This window comes from Leptopilina boulardi, unplaced genomic scaffold, assembly GCF_019393585.1.
Source record: "Leptopilina boulardi isolate dan_hultmark-lab unplaced genomic scaffold, ZJU_Lbou_2.1 LbouV2_371, whole genome shotgun sequence".
NCBI lineage: Eukaryota > Metazoa > Arthropoda > Insecta > Hymenoptera > Figitidae > Leptopilina > Leptopilina boulardi.
Window position 1 is genome coordinate 2,881,771 of NW_026137942.1, and position 22,023 is coordinate 2,903,793.

Below are 22,023 nucleotides of genomic sequence, written 5' to 3' on the forward strand. Positions count from 1 at the left end.
TTTAGAAGTTTGTTTTTCCAATTCTTTTGATAAAATTCTCAGACTTTTCCTTGACCAATTTCATTTTCCCTGATTTGAAAAAGAGAAGTTATTTTCTTCAGGAAGATTGATTCTTTTCAACCAAAACACATGTGCAACAAATCTTTTATCTGTTGCTTGTAGTTTCTACAAGGAAAAGAGCAATAAATAATAAATAATCTTATTTTTAATTTTTTAAATTCTAAAAAATAAACAAAAAAAAAAAAGCAGTATATCCTAAAGTCAACATGATATCCTACAATATCCCTATATCTCTAAGCTATACCTTGACATCCTAGAGAAAGGATAATCTAAGGATATAGTAACGCTATACCTAGTAAGTCCTGAGAATATTTTTAGGATTTCCCAAAAAAGTGATCTAAATCTAAAATTGTTACTCATAAAAGAATAATTCACAGATATATCAAGGCTGTATTTAACGGAGCAAGAAGTTAACGAAGTGACTATCGGACTGCACATTGATAAAATAGGCTCAATAATATGTTCAAAAATACAAGATCTAAGGCGACCACCAAGAAGTCGTTCCAAAAAATTTATAAACAACATAGAAAGTAAGTACATATCATATTTAATAATGGAAATTTTAATCCGTACCATCACAATATACTATATCAAGCATGGTATTAACTGCAAAGTCATATAATAGTTGTTAAAATAATAAAATTTAATATTATTTATTTTTAGATGAATCAGAAAGTGATTCCTTATACCACGGAATGCACTACGATGGAGAAAATTCAAGGGAAGAGGTTGAACAAGATGAAGAAGTGATAGAAGATGAAGTGAATGTAGAAAAAGAAAATACGAATTTGTACGAAGAGTCTGATTTTGAGTGGAAGGATAATGACAAAGGAGTAGAAGTAATGAGTGATAGTGAAGAGATGCTACATGAAGAAGAGGAAAAATGCAATATAGAAATGATAAAAATAAAGAAGAGAAGAACAATAATGAGCAAAAAGAAATACATTTAATTAATTTCAATGACTTTTCACTGATTTAAAATTTTATGTAAAATAAATATAAATAATTTTTAAAGAACTTATTGTAGTGTTTTTTTGTATTTAAACTATTTTTAACAGCTTACAATTCTATATTAAGAATACCACTCAAATGATTAGATCCAAAATAAAAAACAGGAAAAATGTTCCATATTATGAAGGTCGCAAAATTTTAATTATTTCCAATTGGAATAAAATTTCAGGTTAATTTTTATATTAAAGTTAAAAATATATTTTTAATTATTTTCAAGCAATATAATACTAGTAATATATACATATTATACTTTTAAATGTAAATTATAATAACTTATTATAATTAATTAACATTAATTATAATAATTTAATCAATTTCACTAAGTATTTATACAAGTCTCAAAGTCTTTTGCATTTGGAATTCCAACAAGTTTCTCAAATGATAGAAGTGTGTAGTAGGTTCTATTTGGAATGACACATTTTAGTAGGCTAACCAACAGTTAGAAATTGCAAGCTGATCCAAGTGGGTACATTCCAAGTTCAGTCCATTTGAAAGCACACATCTACTGTTTTCAAATTGTAACTTATTTGACAATAACCCACTCAAAGCAAGAAGATTTTTATTTCTACCCGGTTCTTTATTGCTTTGCTTTTAAGACACCTCTAAGCCGATGTAATTGTGTGATTCGCTCCTCCGCGTCACCCATTTTTACAGACAGAGATAGAGAATAATGGGAAGGAAGGATATGTGACTAAATAACAGACATGCAAGACTTACTACATTGTAGATCTGGAAACGGTGCACAGACAGCAATTTTTCAGAGATAAAAATTATAAAAGAACACACCACACACACAGTTTATACAATAAATATGGTATTAAAGATTCTTGTCTTTTTTGCACAATCACTAACACACACGAAGATCCGTTGACTCGTTGAGAGGCCGATGCGTTGCTGGATTGATACGTTGGTCGATAATTGCTGCTTGTCGAATCAATGTTCGAAACTCGACAAATCGAATTCGTTACTCGTTGAATCGAACTCGTTACTCGTTGAATCAAACTCGTTATTCGTTGAATTAAAATTCATCAGATTGGTAGTCGAGTAACACCAAGTTAATTAACTTATTGATGTGATAACTATTTGTTATCTCGTTTGGATTCGATACTTGTTAGGATATCATTCACACGTTCTGATGTTTCAGGTTGACGCACTCCCTTATTGTATTTTAAGAATTCTTACGTTTGAATTCTTAATGCTCGTTCGCGTGATGTGTCAATAGAATTGACGCAATTGATGTATCCTCACCAAATCGATAGATAGATGTGGCATATCCACAGGAAGTTGGATCCGGCTCGAATGACCAAAATGTTGATTGATCAATTGCTGACTCGAATTTTTTCGTTAATTCGAGAAATTGATTTATGATTGATTTTAGGCTGAGGTTGTCATCAAATTAAATAAACAGTGAAATTCATATTTAATATAAATCATATATATTTAATTATAAAGAACATAGCTTGTGAACTGATACATTATTGACTTGTATAAAGATCTGTGGGGGTTGGCCAATGGATGTGTCTGCTATTGGTCGGTACCCATGTGCTCTCTCACAAGTGTAGATGTTGCCTGGCGTGTAGCATATCGATCCAACTCTCACTTCCCCATGGTCGTATAAGGCAGGTTTCCCACTACGTAGCTTTACTGATGAGTCCAGTAGTGGGGACCGGGACCAAACGACTAGTGGCTTCCAAGCTACGCTTATGGGTAACAACACAATTGTTCCCATATACTCTAAAAATTTTGAAAAAAATTAATCGGAATTCCGTCGGAACTCCGTCGGAATTCTATCGGAAATTCTTTATAACTCCGATGGAATTCCGACGAAATTACGTTGGAAGTTCCGGCGGAATTCTGATAGAACCTCCAGGGGGCACTTTCCGGGGAATCTTTCCAAGTGGGAAAAAGCGCGGCTCTATTGATTTTATCGAAAAATGTTGACAATCAACTGCAATATATTGAAATTAATAAAAACATAAAAATTTTATAATTATTCAACAATTATCATCTTAAAATGCATAAAACTTATTGATATTAATAATTATATTATCAATTTCATCATTTTTATACATTTTAGATAAAATTTCAATTTCGATCTCGTGCTCCACGAATGCTCCGCCAATTTCGTGGAGCATTCGCATCATAGAATCCGCCAGGGTAGTAAAGGATCTTCAAGATGAACTGAACAAAGAAAGAGAAAGTTTTACTCTTTTAAAAATTGGAACCTATGGACTATATGTTGTCCACGGAGCTTGTAGAACGGGAATTAATGGGACAAAATTGACCCCATTGAAAATTTCGGCGACATTTTCGGTTACACATATGTAACAAATCTAGATCTCTGTTACAAAAAATATAAATTTATCTTAAATTATTATAATAAGCCGTAAATTGTAATCACACCTACGATCTAAAAAACATCCTTTCCATGTCAAGTGACATCCCCCTTCTTCCAAATTCACATCCCTTCTCCAATTCTTTTTTGAGTTGCCTACTCAATAACTCAAACAAAATCTTCACCTAAGTCAGATAATTTGCGATCTCCAAACTATTAGTACAGATCTATGGGAACAATTGTGTTGTTACCCATAAGCGTAGCTTGGAAGCCACTAGTCGTTTCGTCACGGTCCCCACTACTGGACTCATCAGTAAAGCAACGTAGTGGGAAACCTGCCTTATACGACCATGGGGAAGTGAGAGTACACAAGTACTTAGTGACAAAAAAAAGTTGATCGGATCGGGCTAGGAGCGGGAAAAGTTGATTTTTTTGAAACATTTAATCAGTGAATTTTTGAAGATTTATAACTTAAACAGAAAGATAAAAAAATTTTGACCTATATGTTTTTGAAAGGTTTTTTCCTGCTCTTTCGAATGGTGCAAACATTTTTTTAAAAATTTCAAAATTTGACTCTTTTTTGAACCCCCTTCCTCTCCTACAGTTTTTGAAAAAACCTAACAATACTTTGTTGTTAAAGTACTCACCCCAAGGGCTAAACTATGTGCAAGTTACAGCCTGATCCCATCAATCTTTTTTTCACTTAGTACGCTACAGGAATTTTATGTTCGATGAAAAACTGAAACTTTTTTGTATCTTGGTCATAATTCCTAAATTCAATACTTGTAGAGTTAGATGTCATTGAAACTAGATGTATTTTTAAAAAACTCGAAAAAATCAGTGTTATATCCTACAATATTTTAATTATTTTAATTTTTTTTTATTTCTTTTACTTATTTACTTTTTTATGTGAAATATGAGAAAGGCATTTCATTTTTCTTCTTGTATCTAGTCTTTGTCATTTTCTCGATAAAGACTTGTAATACATAGTCATGAGAAAATCATATAAAGTTAAAAAGATGTTTTTCTCAAATTTTACATATACATACATATCTTAAGCCTAAAAATGAACAGTAATTGTCTACTTTTGGTTAGTCACATTCTCAAAGGTTTCAAACTCCCGACCCTTGTACTATTAGATAAAATATCTAAGAGGGTCCGTAGCGTGTGCAAGAGGGCAATGTACGAATGTTGAATGATACCTTTGTATTTTTTTTATTATTTTTCTTTATTATATGTAAAATTAGTTAAATGTTAATTAATAAATATTAATTTATTAGTTATCAATTAATATTTATTAATTATTAATAAAAAGGAATATATTCCAGGAAGGGAAAACTAATATTAAACATCCATCAATGAAAAGTAAGTGAAATAATAATACAATTTATTTTTTTTTCTTTTCTATTTCTATTCCCTTTTCCGTTTTCCGTTTCTAGCACGAAGTAAGTTTGTAAAGAATTTTAATTTAAAATTTTTAGAAAAAATTGATATTTCGAAGAGTTGTAATCAGTTTTTAATAAAAAATATTTTTTTTTAATTTATGATAAAATTTGCAAAAAGTATTAGTTAAAAATTTTTATAAATAAAATAATTATAGAATTCAATAGAAGTAATTCAATTTTGGAAGAGTCAGAATTGAAAGGTTTTGACTTATTATTTTTAAATAATTGAAATTTTGTAAAATTTAATTGAAAAATTTGAAAACAATTGAACTTTTTAAAGAATTTGATTACAATTTTTGAAAATATTTAATTGAAAAATTATTTTTTTTTGTTGTTGGAAGGAGTTTAGGTGAACTTCGAACAAAATTTATACTGAATAATTTTTTTGCTAAATTTTTTTGAAAAGCTGCTGGACACCTAAAGTTTAGAAAAACTAAAAATTTTGTTCTAAAAAAAATTAAAAGCTGAAATTATTTTAAAATGTAAGAAATATAATTTTTTCTTATATTTATTTTTATATGTACCTAATTATTTATTAAATTTCTGTTTATATGTATTCTTTTACGTACCCATTTATTTATTTTTATTTTTTTGAGGTTATGTATTCACAACTCAAAGGTTGTCATATTTAATTTGTTCATATATAGGATAAGTAAACATATTGACATTATCCATATCACTAGAAATTTTACTTTAGATTTTAAATATTTGACACATATGTACGAACAGAACAAACTATATATTACAAAAGAGTTATAAGAAAAACATTTTTCCTGTTTGATTCAACACTTTTCTTATTCTTATAATTAACTATTTGCGCATGTGCGTATATCATTCTCCCGATAGCACCCGGTTAAAAACAATTGAAAAAGTTTAACTTATTTTACATGATTCAAAACAATTCGAATCAATTGAAAAAATATATACTCCAATTGAAAACAATTCAAAACGATTAAAAAAAATTTGTATTCAATCGTTCTGAATTGTGTTTAATTGATTTTTTCTAGAAAACTTGTACATGAACTCGTCCATGTTCTTGCACATGTTAATTCATGTTTTTCTTTACTAAAAATTAAAAACTTCAAAGGCTGCGCAATAGTTTACTTTAGTTACGAATCATCGTGGTTAAAAATTATCAAAATCTCAAATTTTATTAAAAAAAAATTTTACAACTATACATGTGCAAGAACATGAACGTGTTCATGTACAAGTACTTATACATGAAATTGTACATGAACATTTTCTTGTGCAAGCATCTTTCTTGTACAAGATCTTGTACAAGATCTCACACATGAACTTGTTCCAAATTCGTATGCATTTTCCTGTACAGGAACTGGTCAGAACTTGTACAAGTTCAGTTGCTGATCCTGTACAGGAAATTGTACAAGATCTTATACAGGGATTTTCAGTAGGGGGGCGCGCAATAATCAATCGAGAGATTAATCCGAGCTGCCGTGTAAGGCGGATGTGTGCCGACAAAGGATAGTAGGAAGACTATTGAAATTATCTATTAAATTTAGTGTATGAAGTACGAGTATTGTTAATAAATAGTTATTATTAGTTAATTGTGTGCGTTTCTATATTTATTGGGTCAAGTCGCAGCCACATCGTCGTCTAGCGGATTATCTCCACAAGAGTGTGTTTCATGAGTACAATACAAAAGGTAACAGGTAGTTCAAATCAGGTCGTCGTCGTGTTTCTCGATCGTTTCAGCGGAATCTCCCCATGAGAGAGGCTCGTATGCCGGAGAATAGTGTGTAGAGAAATTACAATACATAATTTAAACACGGGATTGTGGAATATTATTATTTTAACTAATATTTCTAATATCTAAATTAGCGTTTCAATAGAAATAAAAAAATCACGAAAAAAGTATTTTTAATTAATAAAATATTGAAGTGGTGCAACAAACCTGCAAATTTTGATGACAAATCTTTTATTTCAAAAAAAAAATTAGACATTTTCCGCAAAAAATAACTTCATATATACAAGACAAAAAAAAGGAAACTGCATACTGTAAAAAAAAGAAAAAAATTACCTGAAATGAATTTTACGTAATGCAATAAATGTGCCAGTTTTAAAGCAACAAATTTATAAATAAAAATTAAAGACATAATTATTTTGTATTAAAAGTATAATGTATTTCAAAGCATTTATACTAGAGGTTATGTTTTTGTCATGTAGCACGTGCGCTCAACCACCCGGGTACATGGAACGCATGCATACTTTGAAGGTAAACCTATTCTTCCAGAATAAGAATTACACAAATATGTGAATTTAATGCGTTCAATTTAATTTTTTTTAGTTGTTATTTACGTTCTCAGGATTAATTTTATGCAGTCAAAAAAAATTTAGATAAGCTTTAAATACATAAAACTGACTGTGCCCATTTACCCCAAGATTTAGAAAATTTCATAAAATTTGGGGTAAATGGGGACAGCATAATTTCTAAGAAAGGTTTAAGAAAAAAGTTTCTTTAAGTATATTACTGTACTAAGAGATGAAAAAAATTGGTAATAGATGTATAATAGTTAAACCAATTGAAATTTTTGTATTTTATTTTATTTTAGTATTTTGTCTTGCATTTGAAAAAAACAGACTTAAAAATCTTACAAAAAATTTTTCTTATTCCTTACGATTTTCATAACAGAAATTCACTTGAATTTTTTATTTTTGTCAATTTGGTTAATAATGACAAGCTATCCCCATTTACCCCAAAAATTTGAAAACTCAGCGTAAATGGGTACAGCTTGTTATTATTAACCAAATTGACAAAAATTAAAATTTCAAGTGAATTTCTGTTATAGGAGTCATAAGGAATAAGAAAAAAATTTGGTGCAATTTTTAAGTCTGTTTTCTTTGAAATGCGAGACAAAATACTGAAACTGTTTGACTTTGATTTTCAAGTTTTTATGCATTGAGCGATAACTTTTTTATCTTGCTGCCAATTGTCAAGATAAAAGCTTGGCAATACTCAAAACCTCTTGCAGGTGATCTGAGGTTAAACTATTGACGTTGAATTTAATTTTAAAACTCTAAATTAAGCTCCAAAACATCTTGTCCCCATTTACCCCCTGTCCCTATTTACCCCAACTGCCTCTAAGTGTAAATGCCTATTATTTTAATTTTATTAATATAAATTATTATGGGACAGTTAAAATTATAGCAATTCCAGTGAAAATTAGTTAATATATAACACCGTCCGACACGATTTTTCACACACGAAAAAATCAATGATTTTCAGAAACTAGGACCAAAAAAAAGATACCCGTGTTTGGCAGTTTTGCTAGATCAGGTCATTTTTTGCTTTTAGGGGTAAAAACAACCCTTAAATGAAAGTTGATAGGAAATCTTGTACAAATTAATAATTTTTTATGAAACCTGGTATCTCGGGGTTTTCCGGGTCGCTGATTACGAATCTGATGTCAGATTTTCAAAATTCAAAATGGCGGATCCAATATGGCGGTCGAAATTTATAAAAATTCACCAATTCATTTGAAAGTTGTTACTTAGGGGTTTTTGGGGTCGCTGATTACGAATATGATGTCAGATTTTCAAAATTCAAAATGGTGGATCCAATATGGCGGTCGAAATTTATAAATATTAATTATTTTTTGTAAAACTTGGTATCTAGGGATTTTTGGGGTCGCTGAGTACGAATCTGAAGTCAGATTTTTAAAATTCAATATGGCTGACTCAATATGTCGGTTGAAATTTATAAAAATTGTTAATTTTTTATAAAACTTGGTATCTAAGGGCTTTCGGCGTCTCTAAGTACGAAAGTGATGTCAGATAAGAATAATAAAAACGCCAAATCTAATAAAGGTGAAGATCACAAATCTGAAAAATAATTTGGAAAATTTAAATGTTCGATCAATTTTTTGTTAAAATTTGCAAGCCAACATTTTAAAATTTTCGTTTTAAGTGATTTTTAATCTAAAAATTTGTATATTTATTAACTAAGCTTCTATTAGAATTAATAAATTCAAAAGGTTATAATCAAAATTTATTAAACAAATATAATGCAATAAAATAAAATTAATAGAAACATTTCATAACAACTCTTGTATTACGTTTGTGTAAATTTTAGAAGCTTATTTTTACGATTTTAAGATTCGACCACCATATTGGATTCGCCATTTTGAATTTTGAAAACCCGACATCAAATTTGTAATCAGCAACCCCAAAAACCTTCAAGTAACAAGTTTCAAGTGAATTCGACGAACTTTTATAAATTTCAAACGCCATATTGAATCTGCCATTTTGAATTTTAAAAATCTGACATCAGATTCGTACTCAGCGACCCCAAAAACCCCTAAGTAACAACTTTCAAATGAATTGGTGAATTTTTATAAATTTCGACCGCCATATTGGATCCGCCATTTTGAATTTTGAAAATCTGACATCAGATTCGTAATCAGCGACCCGGAAAACCCCGAGATACCAGGTTTCATAAAAAATTATTAATTTGTACAAGATTTCCTATCACCTTTCATTTAAGGGTTGTTTTTACCCCTAAAAGCAAAAAATGACCTGATCTAGCAAAACTGCCAAACACGGGTATCTTTTTTTTGGTCCTAGTTTCTGAAAATCATTGATTTTTTCGTGTGTGAAAAATAAAGTTGAATTTTGTCGGACGGTGTAATTTATACAATATAAGCCATTTTTACAGGTACTTTATACGAAATTTAAGGTTATGTTGATATAAAGTAAACATAAAATAATTTACACCTAAGGGAACGTATAACTAATATTTTGTTGAAAAGTTAATTATATATGAAACATTGCCTATAATATTTTAAATGAATTTAAAATATATTAATTATAAATGAAAAAAATTCATACCATGTGTATTTCGCGTAGTTAAAAACAAATGAACAATATTTTATAACTATTCATAATTTTTTTTTGTAAATGCAATTCGTAAAAAACAGTTAATTTAGCTACCGAAAAACACTATATTAAGAATAGAACTATTATTTCACTAACTCATCACGTGTTGCTTCATCGCGCATTTCAATTAAAAAATTATTCTAATTGTACATTGACATTTAATAAGTTTTTAATGCGCATGTGCGTATCGGTTCAATCCCCAGCTCCTCCAAATTTATTTCCGAAAATTGCGCCGTTAATATTGGGGAAGAATAAAAGAAAGCGCAATAAGGGAAAAATAAATTTTTTTACTTTTACTTTTATTTAATAAATATTATAAAACATTTATAATAAACTTACCTTATAAAATTCACTGAAAACTTGTATTTTAATTTTACAGAAAATTTGCCTATATATCTTATTTAGAGTACTTTCCGGAGATAGTTTTAAAGAAATTCACAAAGCAAATTTCTGTAAAACTCAAAATTTAATATTTCCTAAACTTTTATCCACAATTTTTCGGCAAACTTAATCGGATAACTATCCTGAACTTCGCACCGCGAGTTATAAAACCGAGGACATATAGAGCTCGCCTAAACTTCCCCTGAAGCTCCCCAACTTAGTTTCCGAACTTTCCGAACACGGGGAACTCCCCGCGAACTCCCTGCGAAAAACGGTGCTGTCTGGGAATATTGTATTGAAATTTAATAATGTTGATATTGTACACTGTTAGAAAAATCTGTATTAGATTTAATATACATGCGTATGAAGCGAATATGCACTACAGGTATTGAAATCTAAGATACATGTATATTAAATTTAAAGTGACAACATGGCGGCTGTAGATGCCTATTTCACCAAACGGTCATTATTTCCTTGATATTGAAAATTTATTTGAAATTGAAACAACAGTGCGTAATTCTTTAACTATTGTGTTGTTTATGTCCAAATAATGTTTTATAAGGGGAAAATTTTTCAAAAAAAACATTCTAAATACAAGAATTTTAATACTTATATGTGACATTTAGGTTAAGTACTATAAATGTCAAATTATATGCATTTTTATAATGTAAACTGATTTAAACTTGTATTTACATGAAAGAAATTACTTTGCTTTATTAATAAAAACCTTATTTTGTACACAAGAACATGTATAAATTGAGTAAAATGCAATTTTTTTATTTGAATTTTTTTCAGTGACAAAATTTAATATAATTGGTATATGAATTACACTCTAATATACCAGTTTCTTAAATTTAAGTACTTTATGTATATTAAAACTACAAACATTTTTAACAGTGTAGTTATGCATAATTATGTAACTCTGACAGGCGAATCGACTAAATTTCAGCTAAAATTTCTTGGCCCTTTGCGTTATTATTATTTTACCTTTCAAATAATTATTTAGGGGAGGGGGGGTGTCACCTTTGAGGTCACAGGAACAAAATTTGGTTTCAGGGACATTATTTCTTAATTTTTTAAGTTTACGAAAATATATTTATACTTAAAAAAAGTTTCAATTTGTTGACTATAGATGCCGTTAAAGTTGGTCTCGTTTCTCTGCAGGGCAAATCGGTGGGCAAGATTCCGGTTAGACCGTTTAATATAAAAAAAATTCAAATTTTTTCTGAATCTGTGATAGATTTAGCTTTAGAGTACGTAGGATATTTTAAAATATTAATTTTTGTGGATTTGGCAGTTATTTGAAGGAAGAAGTCGATTTTTAGGGCGAAATTTTTTCAAATAATCTATTGACATAAATAAACAAACAAACCAATAAAAAATCCGCTACGTACTCTAAAGCATTTGTAAGTGACGATCAAAAAAAACTTTGGCCGAAGTCAATCCGATCAAAACTGTTCGAGCTAGACTGCCCACCGTTTTGAAAAATGTCATTTCGAGAAAAACGCGTTTAAAGTTTTGACATATGAAAACTCTTAAAAAAATGAAATCAACGTTAATCTGCGATGCCTGTACCGTATAATTGGCCTTCTACATTAATATTGGCTTCATCTTCAGCCTTTCGAGCGGCTCTGAGCGTAAGAGCGCTCTTGGATACCTTCTGCAGATTTCGATTTTTTTCACATAAAATAAATTCGAAAACGCGATTATTGATATAATTTCTACTCTATACATTATAAAGTAACGTTTAAGAAAACAAAAAAAATCGATTTTTTTCGGGTCAAAGGTGTCACACCCCCTTAAACTGTGTTATTATTTTCAAATATACATTTTGTTTCGAAGATCTTACACACATCCACGCTAATTCTAACTCATTTGTTATCAAATGGAAAACTTTATTAAACACTAGCAAAATTAAACGCGCGCGAGCGCGCCAAATTGGGTATTTAATTGTTTGTTATAAAGAAATTAAAGATTAATATTATCAATAATAATTTAATTTATTAGAATATTATTACATATTAAATGATAATAATGAAAATTATATGTTTACAGGCCTCGAATTATACGACTTTTTTCAAAAATACGACTTTTATCGATGCGATATTTTTTTTTTACATTTGAAAAAAAATGTAAATAAAATACCTTTTTTTAATATAAAATGTAGATCTTCTTCAGATCTTCTTCAATTCAATTATTTAACTTTTGAACTAAAATGATTCTTTATTAAATTAATTATTTTAATAATTTTAATGAAATACATCACAAACTCAGTTATATCAAAATTATTTTTCAATTAAAATTTTTATGAAATTTAATAATTGTTTATGATTTAAAAAAAATATTACAATAAAATTGAATTATTTTTTAAAAATTTCAATTCAAAATAAACCAGAATCCAATTATTACCCGAAATTGTAATTCAAAATCAATTAAAATTCAATAATTATCCAAAATTTTCAATTTAAAATTTAATTATTTACCAAGTTTTCAATTGAAAATGAAATAAAATTCAATTATTTTCTAAAATTTCTATTCAAAATTAATTATCCAAATTTTCAATCAAAAATGAACTTAAATTAAATTATTAGATATACAAAATTTCAATTAAAATTCAAATATTTCCCAAAATTTTCAATTCAAAATTAACTGAAATTCAATTATTTTCCAAATTTAAAATCAAATAAAATTTCATTATTCTCAAAAATTTGAATTCAAAATTAATTGAATTTTCAATAATTTGAATTTAAAAGTATCTAAAATTTAATTATTTCTAAAATTTTCCATCGAAAATTTTTTTTTTTTTGAAATTTAATAATTTCAATTATAACTTTAGGAAATTCAATTATTTTTAACTATTTTAATAATATTCTTTGAAAATTCAACTATCTGAAACCATTTTTCAATTAAAAATGATTTTCAAATTATTGTATTTTGTCCGCATTTTCTAATAAATTTTTAGTGAAATCATCTAAAATTTTAATTACAAAACACTTAAAGTTTCAATTAATTTCAAAAATCTCAATTTTAAATCTTTGAAAATTCAATTAAATTTAAAAAATGTTTTCCAAAAATTGTTTGATAAATTATTTTTAGTTCTGTAAAATTAAATAATTGTTTGAAAATTAACAATATCTTTTGAAATTCAATTATTTTTAAAAATTTCAACTTTAACCCTTCGAAAAGGATTATTAAAAAAAAAATTTTTTTTTTAAAATCTGTAAAATATTTTTGTTAAAATAAAAAACAAATCCACTTTTTTTTTAAATATAAATCGACTAAAACGACTTTTTGTGTCTTTAAGTTGATTCGAGGCCTGTGTTTTTATAATTAATATTTAATAGGTATTCGTTAGCCCCTGGTACCTTAAAAAATAATTTATAAAATAAATTTTTTTCAAATTACTATCTTGTACGAAATTTCCTGGCGCATCTTTTTTCTCATCATAAATTTTTTGTGTTTGTATACAATTTTTGAATCAATATACAACTTTAAAAAAAATTTCGTTGGTAAACGTTGTGTACTTCAGCTTCGTGAATTGAATTTTCGAATTTGGAATTTTAAAGAAACTTATTCCGAAATTTGGAAACACAATTATACAACTTTGGAAAAAATGAGAAAAAGAATTGTCAAAATTTGACACGTCATAAGATTACTATTTCTTTGCAGCCTAAGTTGTAGCATAAACAAATTCTTTAGTAGAGATATTTTAATGATTTTTCTTTCATTTAAAAAAAGTAATATACACATTTAATTATACAAAAATATCAGTAAAATTTATTGAATTATATAAAATATAAGGACATAAGGAAAAAATTTTGATTTATAATAAAAAGCCGTCAGTATTAATTATGTATTTTTTATTTAACATCAAAAGTAATGACACTTGGGTTGGACAATGTCTCTCGTTTATTCCTTAATGTATTCGCGTGTGAAAACAGAACTTATAGATAATCATACGAAAGGAATATTTATTTTGAAGGTATAAGATAGTAGACAAGATCAATGTGTGTACAGGTGGATGTGTAGTTGCGTTTTTTTTGTGTATTTAATATGCGTGCGTGTAACGGTGTGTAATACATGTGCTGCTAACGAAAACACAAAAACTGTAGGGACTCAAGCGTCGAGTGTGATCTTCCGTTACGTAATCGGACAGGTCATTCTCAGGCGAGTCCCCAGTCACGCACAATCTGCCTGTCCGTTTTCAATTATTTAAAATATTTACAATATTAATAAAACATTATTCAATTTTTCTCATAATCATTCAATAATTCTGTAACATGCGACGGACTGTACAGGCATAACGCTCTTACTTTTTCATTACAATTTTCAACTTGCAAACTCGCTTATTTTTTGGTTCATTTCTATCTTCGAATATTTACATTTCTTCAAAAAATTTGATCTCAGCGTCTTTTGTTCTCGACTAAGAATTTCAACTACGAGAACGCGACTCATGAAGAAATGCTAGATAAATATAACCTACACCTGTTCAGTCCGTCACATATTTTTCTAGTCTCGCACCTTCTCCACTTATCATTTTTTTTTAAATTTTTTTTTTTACTTAAACTTACTTTGTTTTTTTTTCTTCAACAACACGAGCTAAACTAAACCATATATAATAATTACATCTAATAATATCTTATTTTAACATGTATTATATTATCATTATAATAATAATAATTATTATTATATTATTATTTAAATTATTAGCCTAAAATGAGAGGCGGCGCACGATGGCAAAGCATTTTATTTGGGCTTCTACGCCCCCCGACACGGAACACCCTGTCAACAACCGCAGATCCATCATCTTTCTCGCAAGCGTTTACAAAAATCAATGCCGAGCCTCCGATTGCCTTCCTCTGGCAAATCAGCCTTCCTCTTCGATCAGTTAAATTATTCAACACGTAACACTGCATCATATTAGGAACTTAATTTTTAAATATTTTGCCAATCGCATCGTATTTTATCAAGTAATAAGAAGAATTGCGCAAATCCATGAAACAAGTCTTTATTTGGAAAAAGGAACAATTATAAATGACATTATTTTTTTTCTATGTACCAAGTGTTGATTAATAAAACTTTACAGGGTCGTGGTGTTAACCTTTTTCGATGAAATAAAAAAAAATATTTTTTTGCACTCGGCGCATCCTCTGGACCCCACCAGTCTCCCACAACAGAATGTGACGATTTTTCACTGGCGGGAGATTCGCACAGCCCCTAACAAGAAAAAATAATGAGGAGCTCACGCATTTCTTGCTGCTAGCTCGATTACTTTCTCTCTTCTAATTGATGGGGAAACTGGTAAAGGAAGAACGTGCATTTTATAACGCGTGTATGACATCTCGAGAACATCTCGATTATATGAACACTTTAGGTAGGTTTCGGGCCTGAGTTTCCGGGCCGAGACGTGAGCGTGTGATTGTGTTACATATGTACGTGATACTCGTCATGGATAAAGGATTTTCTAATGTACGTCGCACAGATAACGATATTATCGAACCGGACAGAGCGACAAAGTCAGAAAATCCAATATCCAATCAAGGAACATTTTGTGTGTATTATCTGTTGGACCCGGTTGATCTCCGATCCCAAAAGTCACATGGCAGGCATTTAAGTCACTTTTGTAAAGAGCGTTATTCGACTCGATACCGTTGGTTGAGAACAGGGCGTTCGAACGTTTCGGGGTTGAGTGATTTCTCGATAGCGAGTTTTGTACACCACTGGCGTTTTACAACCTATGAAAAACTAAGAGAATGAATGTTTTTATCCTTACTGTTTTTCTTTTCTTTAATTCGATCACCTACGTAAGAATGTGTTTTTTTTTTTTTACTTTCCCCCTTTTTCTTCGTCTACAACCATCCTGCTCCTACTGTTTCTCTCAACTCCTATTCACGTTATACTTTATTACGATTGAATCAATAACAGTTTCCCTCCCACCCCACCCTAACCCAAACCCTATTTTTTAATTTTTTTTTTCTTTTTTTTGGTCGCGGTGTACTTTGGCTCTACGAATACCGCGTCGTCCGCGTAATAATTTAATTCAAATCTCCTGTAGTTGGTATTGATTGGCTAATATTTATACTATTTGACTTGTTTTCGCTTCCTGTGTGTTTCGTTCAAGACTCAAACTACTGATTATACGCAATCTGTTCATAGCTACTCGGAATAAGATTAAAACCGAACGATATTATTTCTTTTACAATAATAATAATAATCATAATAATAATAGTAATAATAATAATGAATACTGCGAACGCGTTTTTTTTTCTTTAAATATTAGTTACTTTATTAAAACTTCTTTTTTCTCTCTTCAACTAGGGCGTGCCAATCTAGCGTACGGTTTTATTCGTTAGCAATTTTATAGACTTGAGTGAAGATTCCTCATGTTGGGAGACAAACCAGTTGTTCTCTGTCTTTCTTTCTTTCGCTGAATCTAATATTTTAATGAATTTCTTAGTATCTTGAATTGTTACTCCACTTCTTAGTCTCGAATAACTAGGGCGTGCCTCGTTTGATTAATGATGAGAGAGAAAGTTGAGATGAAACTTCTCGATATCACAAGACATTCGAGCAATAATCTTTAATTTGTTTGGCGAGTTGCATCTTCGTCTTACTAAGATTTCTCCTCTGTATTCTTTTTTAGGCCTTTCTTAAATTCTTCCGCAAACAATCGTTTACTCTTGGCGTCGTCATTCCGTCCCTCATAGATACGAAGTCCGTATTGACTGAAGATTGTTCAAGTCTGAGCAAGCAGAGCAGGAATGACGAGTTACTGTTTTTTTTTTTATTTATTTTAACAGCGCCCTAGTCTCAACGCACGATGTCGTCCACGTAGAACACTCTTGGCGACGTCTTCGTCGTTGTTATTGGTTTGTTCGATGTGAAAAAACCTAAAGCCAAGCGAATCGGCTATAATAATGATGAATGCAGTCAAGCCTACCTCGCGACGATGATAGACCCAATAGCACGCCCTATGTAAAACGTGTAAATGTATGTATTTCTTTTTCTCGTGAATGATTACTTTTTTCTCATTTTGTAAATGATTTTTTTTTTATTTTTCTTTTTTTTTGGATGTGTTTCTGCGTGGGTATGCTTTCTCTTCTGCCGCTGCTTCTCTATATATTTCGTTGCGACAGCGCATCTAATAATAAGTTTCTTGTTCTAGCCAACCACCTGGATTTCGACGAATATAAAATCGTCTTGTTTCATCGTAAATGAAGATGGCCAACATGAATGGAATCGCTGGTAACCACCAAACAAATCTGAAATCAATCATGAGACACATTAATATTGTTTCATCATAATTAACAAAATAATAATAATACCGTGTAATTTATAATAATTATTTTTTTTATTTATTTATTTTTAAAAATATTAGAAATGAAGAAAATTTTATTTTTATTAACCCCTTCTACAATTTAATTAACTTGCAGAAATCTGTACTAAAATGATTCAATTTATCATGTATAGAAAATTTTATACCTCAACATGGTTTAATAGTTTTAGAGGTCGTTGATTATGTATTTGATGTCAGTTTTTGAAAATTCAAAATGGCGGATCTAATATGGCGGTTATTTTTAAAAAATTTCACCCGATTCGCTTGAAACTTGTTACTCTGTAGTTTTCAGGGTCGCTGATCACGAATCTGATGTAATTTTTTCAAATTTTAAATAGCAGATTCGAAAAGTAAACAGTTCCAACATTTTATGTACTCCTAATTTAATATTACATAATAATTAAAAGTATTTTTAGATTATAAAACAACGGATTCAAGACGTTTTATTATTTTTCTATTCACAAATAACACATTAATACTCATTAACTAAATTCTGAAATTTTTCTCGCCATAGTGGATCCGCCATTTTGAATTTTTAAAAATATATCAGACTCGTATTCAATGACTCCGAAAACCCCCAAGTAACGATTCTAGTATGTTTATACTTTATTAAAATTAATATGGTCTTAATTCCCAATAATGTTGTAAAATTTTACTGATTGCTCCTGTTAAAAATAAATCATGAAATCTATTTGAAAAAATTCAAGTTTTTGAAATATTTGATTTCTCAAATTTGTTCGAGATCAGGAAAAGTTCAAGTACTTGAAACCATTCAATAACTTGAAAACTTTAGCAGTTAAAACAACTCGGCTCAATTTGAACTCGACTTGAAACATGAAAAGCTCGAAATAACTTTATCGAGTTTCGAACACACTTCTAATGTATCTAATATTGATATGGATTGAATTGGATTACATTTTTTAATTAATTTTTAAGTGCAGTTTTATGAAAATATTACATTTCAATATTGATAAAGAGAAAGAATCTTAAGAATATTTTAATACTTACGTTTAAAAATTGAACGAAAGTGACATTTTAATAATAAATCTTAAATTAAAATATAAATAATTTATTTCTCGTTTTTTGAAAGATTCTGCGAAAAATTCTTCCTATTGACAATACTTGAATATTTTTCAAACAGTATTTTAATTTTTTTTTAAACTCTCTTTGCAACTATTAAAATATTCTTTAGATTTTTTCATTTCGTGTATGAATTATATAAATGAAAATCTTACTTGAGAGGAAACATACGAAGACCCTTGTCCATTCCAGGTGTGTAACTCAAGAAAGCAGCGAGTGCTGTTTCAAAGACTAATCCAAAGTTGAGAGCCCAATTTCTCATTCCTTGATGGAAGAGGGAATTCCGTCTTGTTTTGCAGACAATCAAGTCAGCCCATTGTACTATGACAATCGACACGAAGAATGCCGTGTGGCAGGTGAATTCCAACGTTTTGCGATCTCTGTATGTCTGTAGAAAGAATTTCATTATTTTCAGGTCAAGAGAAAGAAATTCAAATTTTTTTTTTCCTCATTTGTAAATATCTTCACAGAAAAAACTTGAACTCATTTTTGTTGCAATTCATTTTGAGTTAGATATTGAAATGAGTAAGGAAGAAACTTTATGTTACACAAAATGATCCTTCTCGGAATTTCAAATTTCTAGGTTGTCATCATTTGCAGAGTATAATTTTTTATTACAATTATTTTTTCTAATATTTCAACAATACCGGAAAGATTATTTTTACCAGTATGAATATTAAGAAAATTTTTAAGTAAAGAGTATTAATTATTATTTATTAAGATAATAATTAATTTCATAAATTTTGAAATTTACCGCTATTATTTAAGTTGGCAGTATCGTTCCTGTCGTTAAAAGTTAAAACACATGTTTTAATTTTTATAACCTTAAAACATATTTCCTTTATTATTTTGTTACGCGATGACAAGCAGTTTTCAATTAAATATATTGAGACTAGCATGTTATTAACGTCTGGTAATTATTATATTTCATGTATTTGTGCAAAATTATTCGTTATTTCACAATATTTTCGCCTTTTTCTTATTCTCAAAATGAATCTTGCCTATTTCATTTTGATACTTTTACCTTAGAACTCGAAATGAGACAATCAGTTTCATTTTTTATGCGTATCAATTTGAGTCCAAAATTCTAAATCAGTTTGAGTTCAGGTTTTTTCTGTGTTCGATGAGCAAAAGCATGTCTTGTGTAATAATTCAAGAATATTCTTTTTCTGAATGTAACGTTCGCTTCAAGAATATTCTCATTAGAAATCTTAAAAATTTATAATTACGAATTTTACCAACTTGAATTTTTCAAAATCAGCTATTAACAAAACGAAAGTTACTTCACTTTACACACTGAAAATTACTTTACGCACACTGCTAGTCAGGCGCGGATCCAGAGGAGGAGCCAAAACAACAATTTAACGCAAACAAAATTATGATTAAAATTAATTGCAAACAATTTTAAAAGATCTGGTTATGCATTTTGCAGAAAAACTATGTTGATTCAAAATCTTTTTTTAAATAATTATTTTTTTTAGCATGTTTTAATATTTTTTTTCTTTCAGCTCAGACAAAAAGCACAATTTTTATCTAATTTTAATAAACAACGTCTTATTTTATTCAGTTAAACCTACTAAACAATCGCTTATATTTTAATATTATTAAAAGTAAGTTTGGATCTGCTGCTAGCAATGTGTAAAGTAAATTTTAAGAAAATAAAAAAAGAGTTATAAAAAGAGGCACTTTGCACAAAGTTTTCCGTACATAAAATTCAACTTTAAAGATTAGTGTTGCAAAACGACATTTTTCTTTTTAATTTTCTAGTTTTTCTAATTACAATTGTTACAATATAATTTTTGTTTAAATATACTGACCCATTCCTGTCCATAGCTGTCCGTTAAATCGTTTATAGCTTTTGAATCCCACATTTTCCGGATGCCGAAAAGCTTCTTCGGTAGAAATCCATTCTCAGCCATAATAACGAAGTAGACAAAGAAACCCGCTGCTGCTTGAATCATACCAATCTGTCCATACGCCATGGAAATAAGCCTAAGAAATATGAAATTTTTATTAGAAATTTATTATTGTTAATTAACAGCTTTTTACTACTTACTACTTACTTTAGTATGATAGTAAATCTACATCGAAAGAAATCTTTTGCAACAGGATTCTCAATTTAAATTCATAATATTATACAATTTTTTACATATTGAGAATCCTTTATTGTTTGAAAAGAATTTTTTTACAGATTAAATAAATATATATATATATATATATATATAGAAAAAAGCTTTGCCTCTAATCGTCTAGTTTATTGATACACTAAGAGCTTAAGGTGATTAGTTTAAAAGCCAAGGTGACTTAGTTCAGTCGTTTACTTACCAATTAAGGTATGTACTTACGGTAGGAAGTGGTACACACTTTTCGTCTAATGAGCATGCCATACTGACAGCTATTATTTCATGCCTAAACTCGCTTTTCTATTTGATTATGACAGTCAATTATTAAGAAACAATTAACTTTTCAACAATGTTCTTTTACATCTTATTGTACAACTTTTAAATCAAATATAAGAAATTTTTTTTAAATCTTTTTTTTAATATCGATTCATTAAAGTGAAAAATAACGTAACTACATCAAAAGAATCTTAAAAATTTTAATTAATTCTAAAAAGTGTCTTTCATCAAAACCTCAGTTTTTCAGAGTCGCTGATTAGGAATATGAAGTCAGATTTTAAAAATTCAAAATGACGGTTTCAATATGGAGGACGAAAAAAAATAAAAAATCAGTTTGATTAGCTTGAAACATGTTACTAAGGGGTTTTTGGGGCCTCTCATTACATATATGAAGTCAGATTTTGCAAATTCAAAATAGTAAGTGTCAAGCCAATTGCGTTCGATTTTCAAAATATCGTCCGCCATTTTGAATTTTTAAAATCTGAATTCAAATTCGTAATCAGCAACCACAGAAATCTTTTAGTAAGGTACGACTTTTATTTTCTAACTCATTTATTGACATGAAATGCCATTAATGCTTTTAAAGAAAAATTTTTAATTTTTGAAAAATACAGAAAAACAATAAATAATAATGTTGAAAAGTGATTGTTGTTATAATAACGGATGTCAGCTTTTCTATCAAAAAACGAGATCTGACATATTATTCTACAGCAATTGTAATCTTTTTATATTGAGAATAGAATAATAGAAAATAGAAAATTTCAGTTACCATACAAATCTGCAAATGCTAGTTTTAAAGTTCTTGCAAAAAGAGTACAAATATTGTAGAATTGAGTATGTTAATAGTGATATTATATTTTTTGTATAAAATATACTAATGTATAAGTAAAAAAAAAAGTATTTTAAGTTCATTCAGTGAGATTAATTTTTGTTTTTTAAAAGTGTCAATTTCGTTCTACTTATTTTCAATTGTTGAAAAAGCATCGTGGGTGATTTAATATATATTAAAAACATTCGATAAATGTAAAAATATATTGCCAGAATAAATAATCCCTGCATGCGTCTAATAAGTGTTTGAGTGAT

The 22,023-nt window shown here is 28.9% G+C and overlaps 1 protein-coding gene across 3 annotated transcripts in view; it reads right to left on the bottom strand.

Annotated features, from left to right (window-relative positions):
• Positions 1 to 13,968: 13,968 nt before the first annotated feature.
• Positions 13,969 to 22,023, bottom strand: part of LOC127287611 (sodium/potassium-transporting ATPase subunit alpha) — a 115,128-nt gene continuing 107,073 nt past the window's right edge. For all 3 annotated transcript variants that reach the window (XM_051314632.1, XM_051314631.1, XM_051314633.1), the window contains exons 9-11: positions 20,359 to 20,533; positions 18,697 to 18,929; positions 13,969 to 17,387 (exon numbers count right to left, since the gene is read on the bottom strand). In XM_051314632.1, coding sequence (XP_051170589.1) covers positions 17,267 to 17,387; positions 18,697 to 18,929; positions 20,359 to 20,533 — 529 coding nt within the window. In that variant the 3' untranslated portion in view covers positions 13,969 to 17,266. The remainder of the gene's footprint in view (positions 17,388 to 18,696; positions 18,930 to 20,358; positions 20,534 to 22,023) is intronic.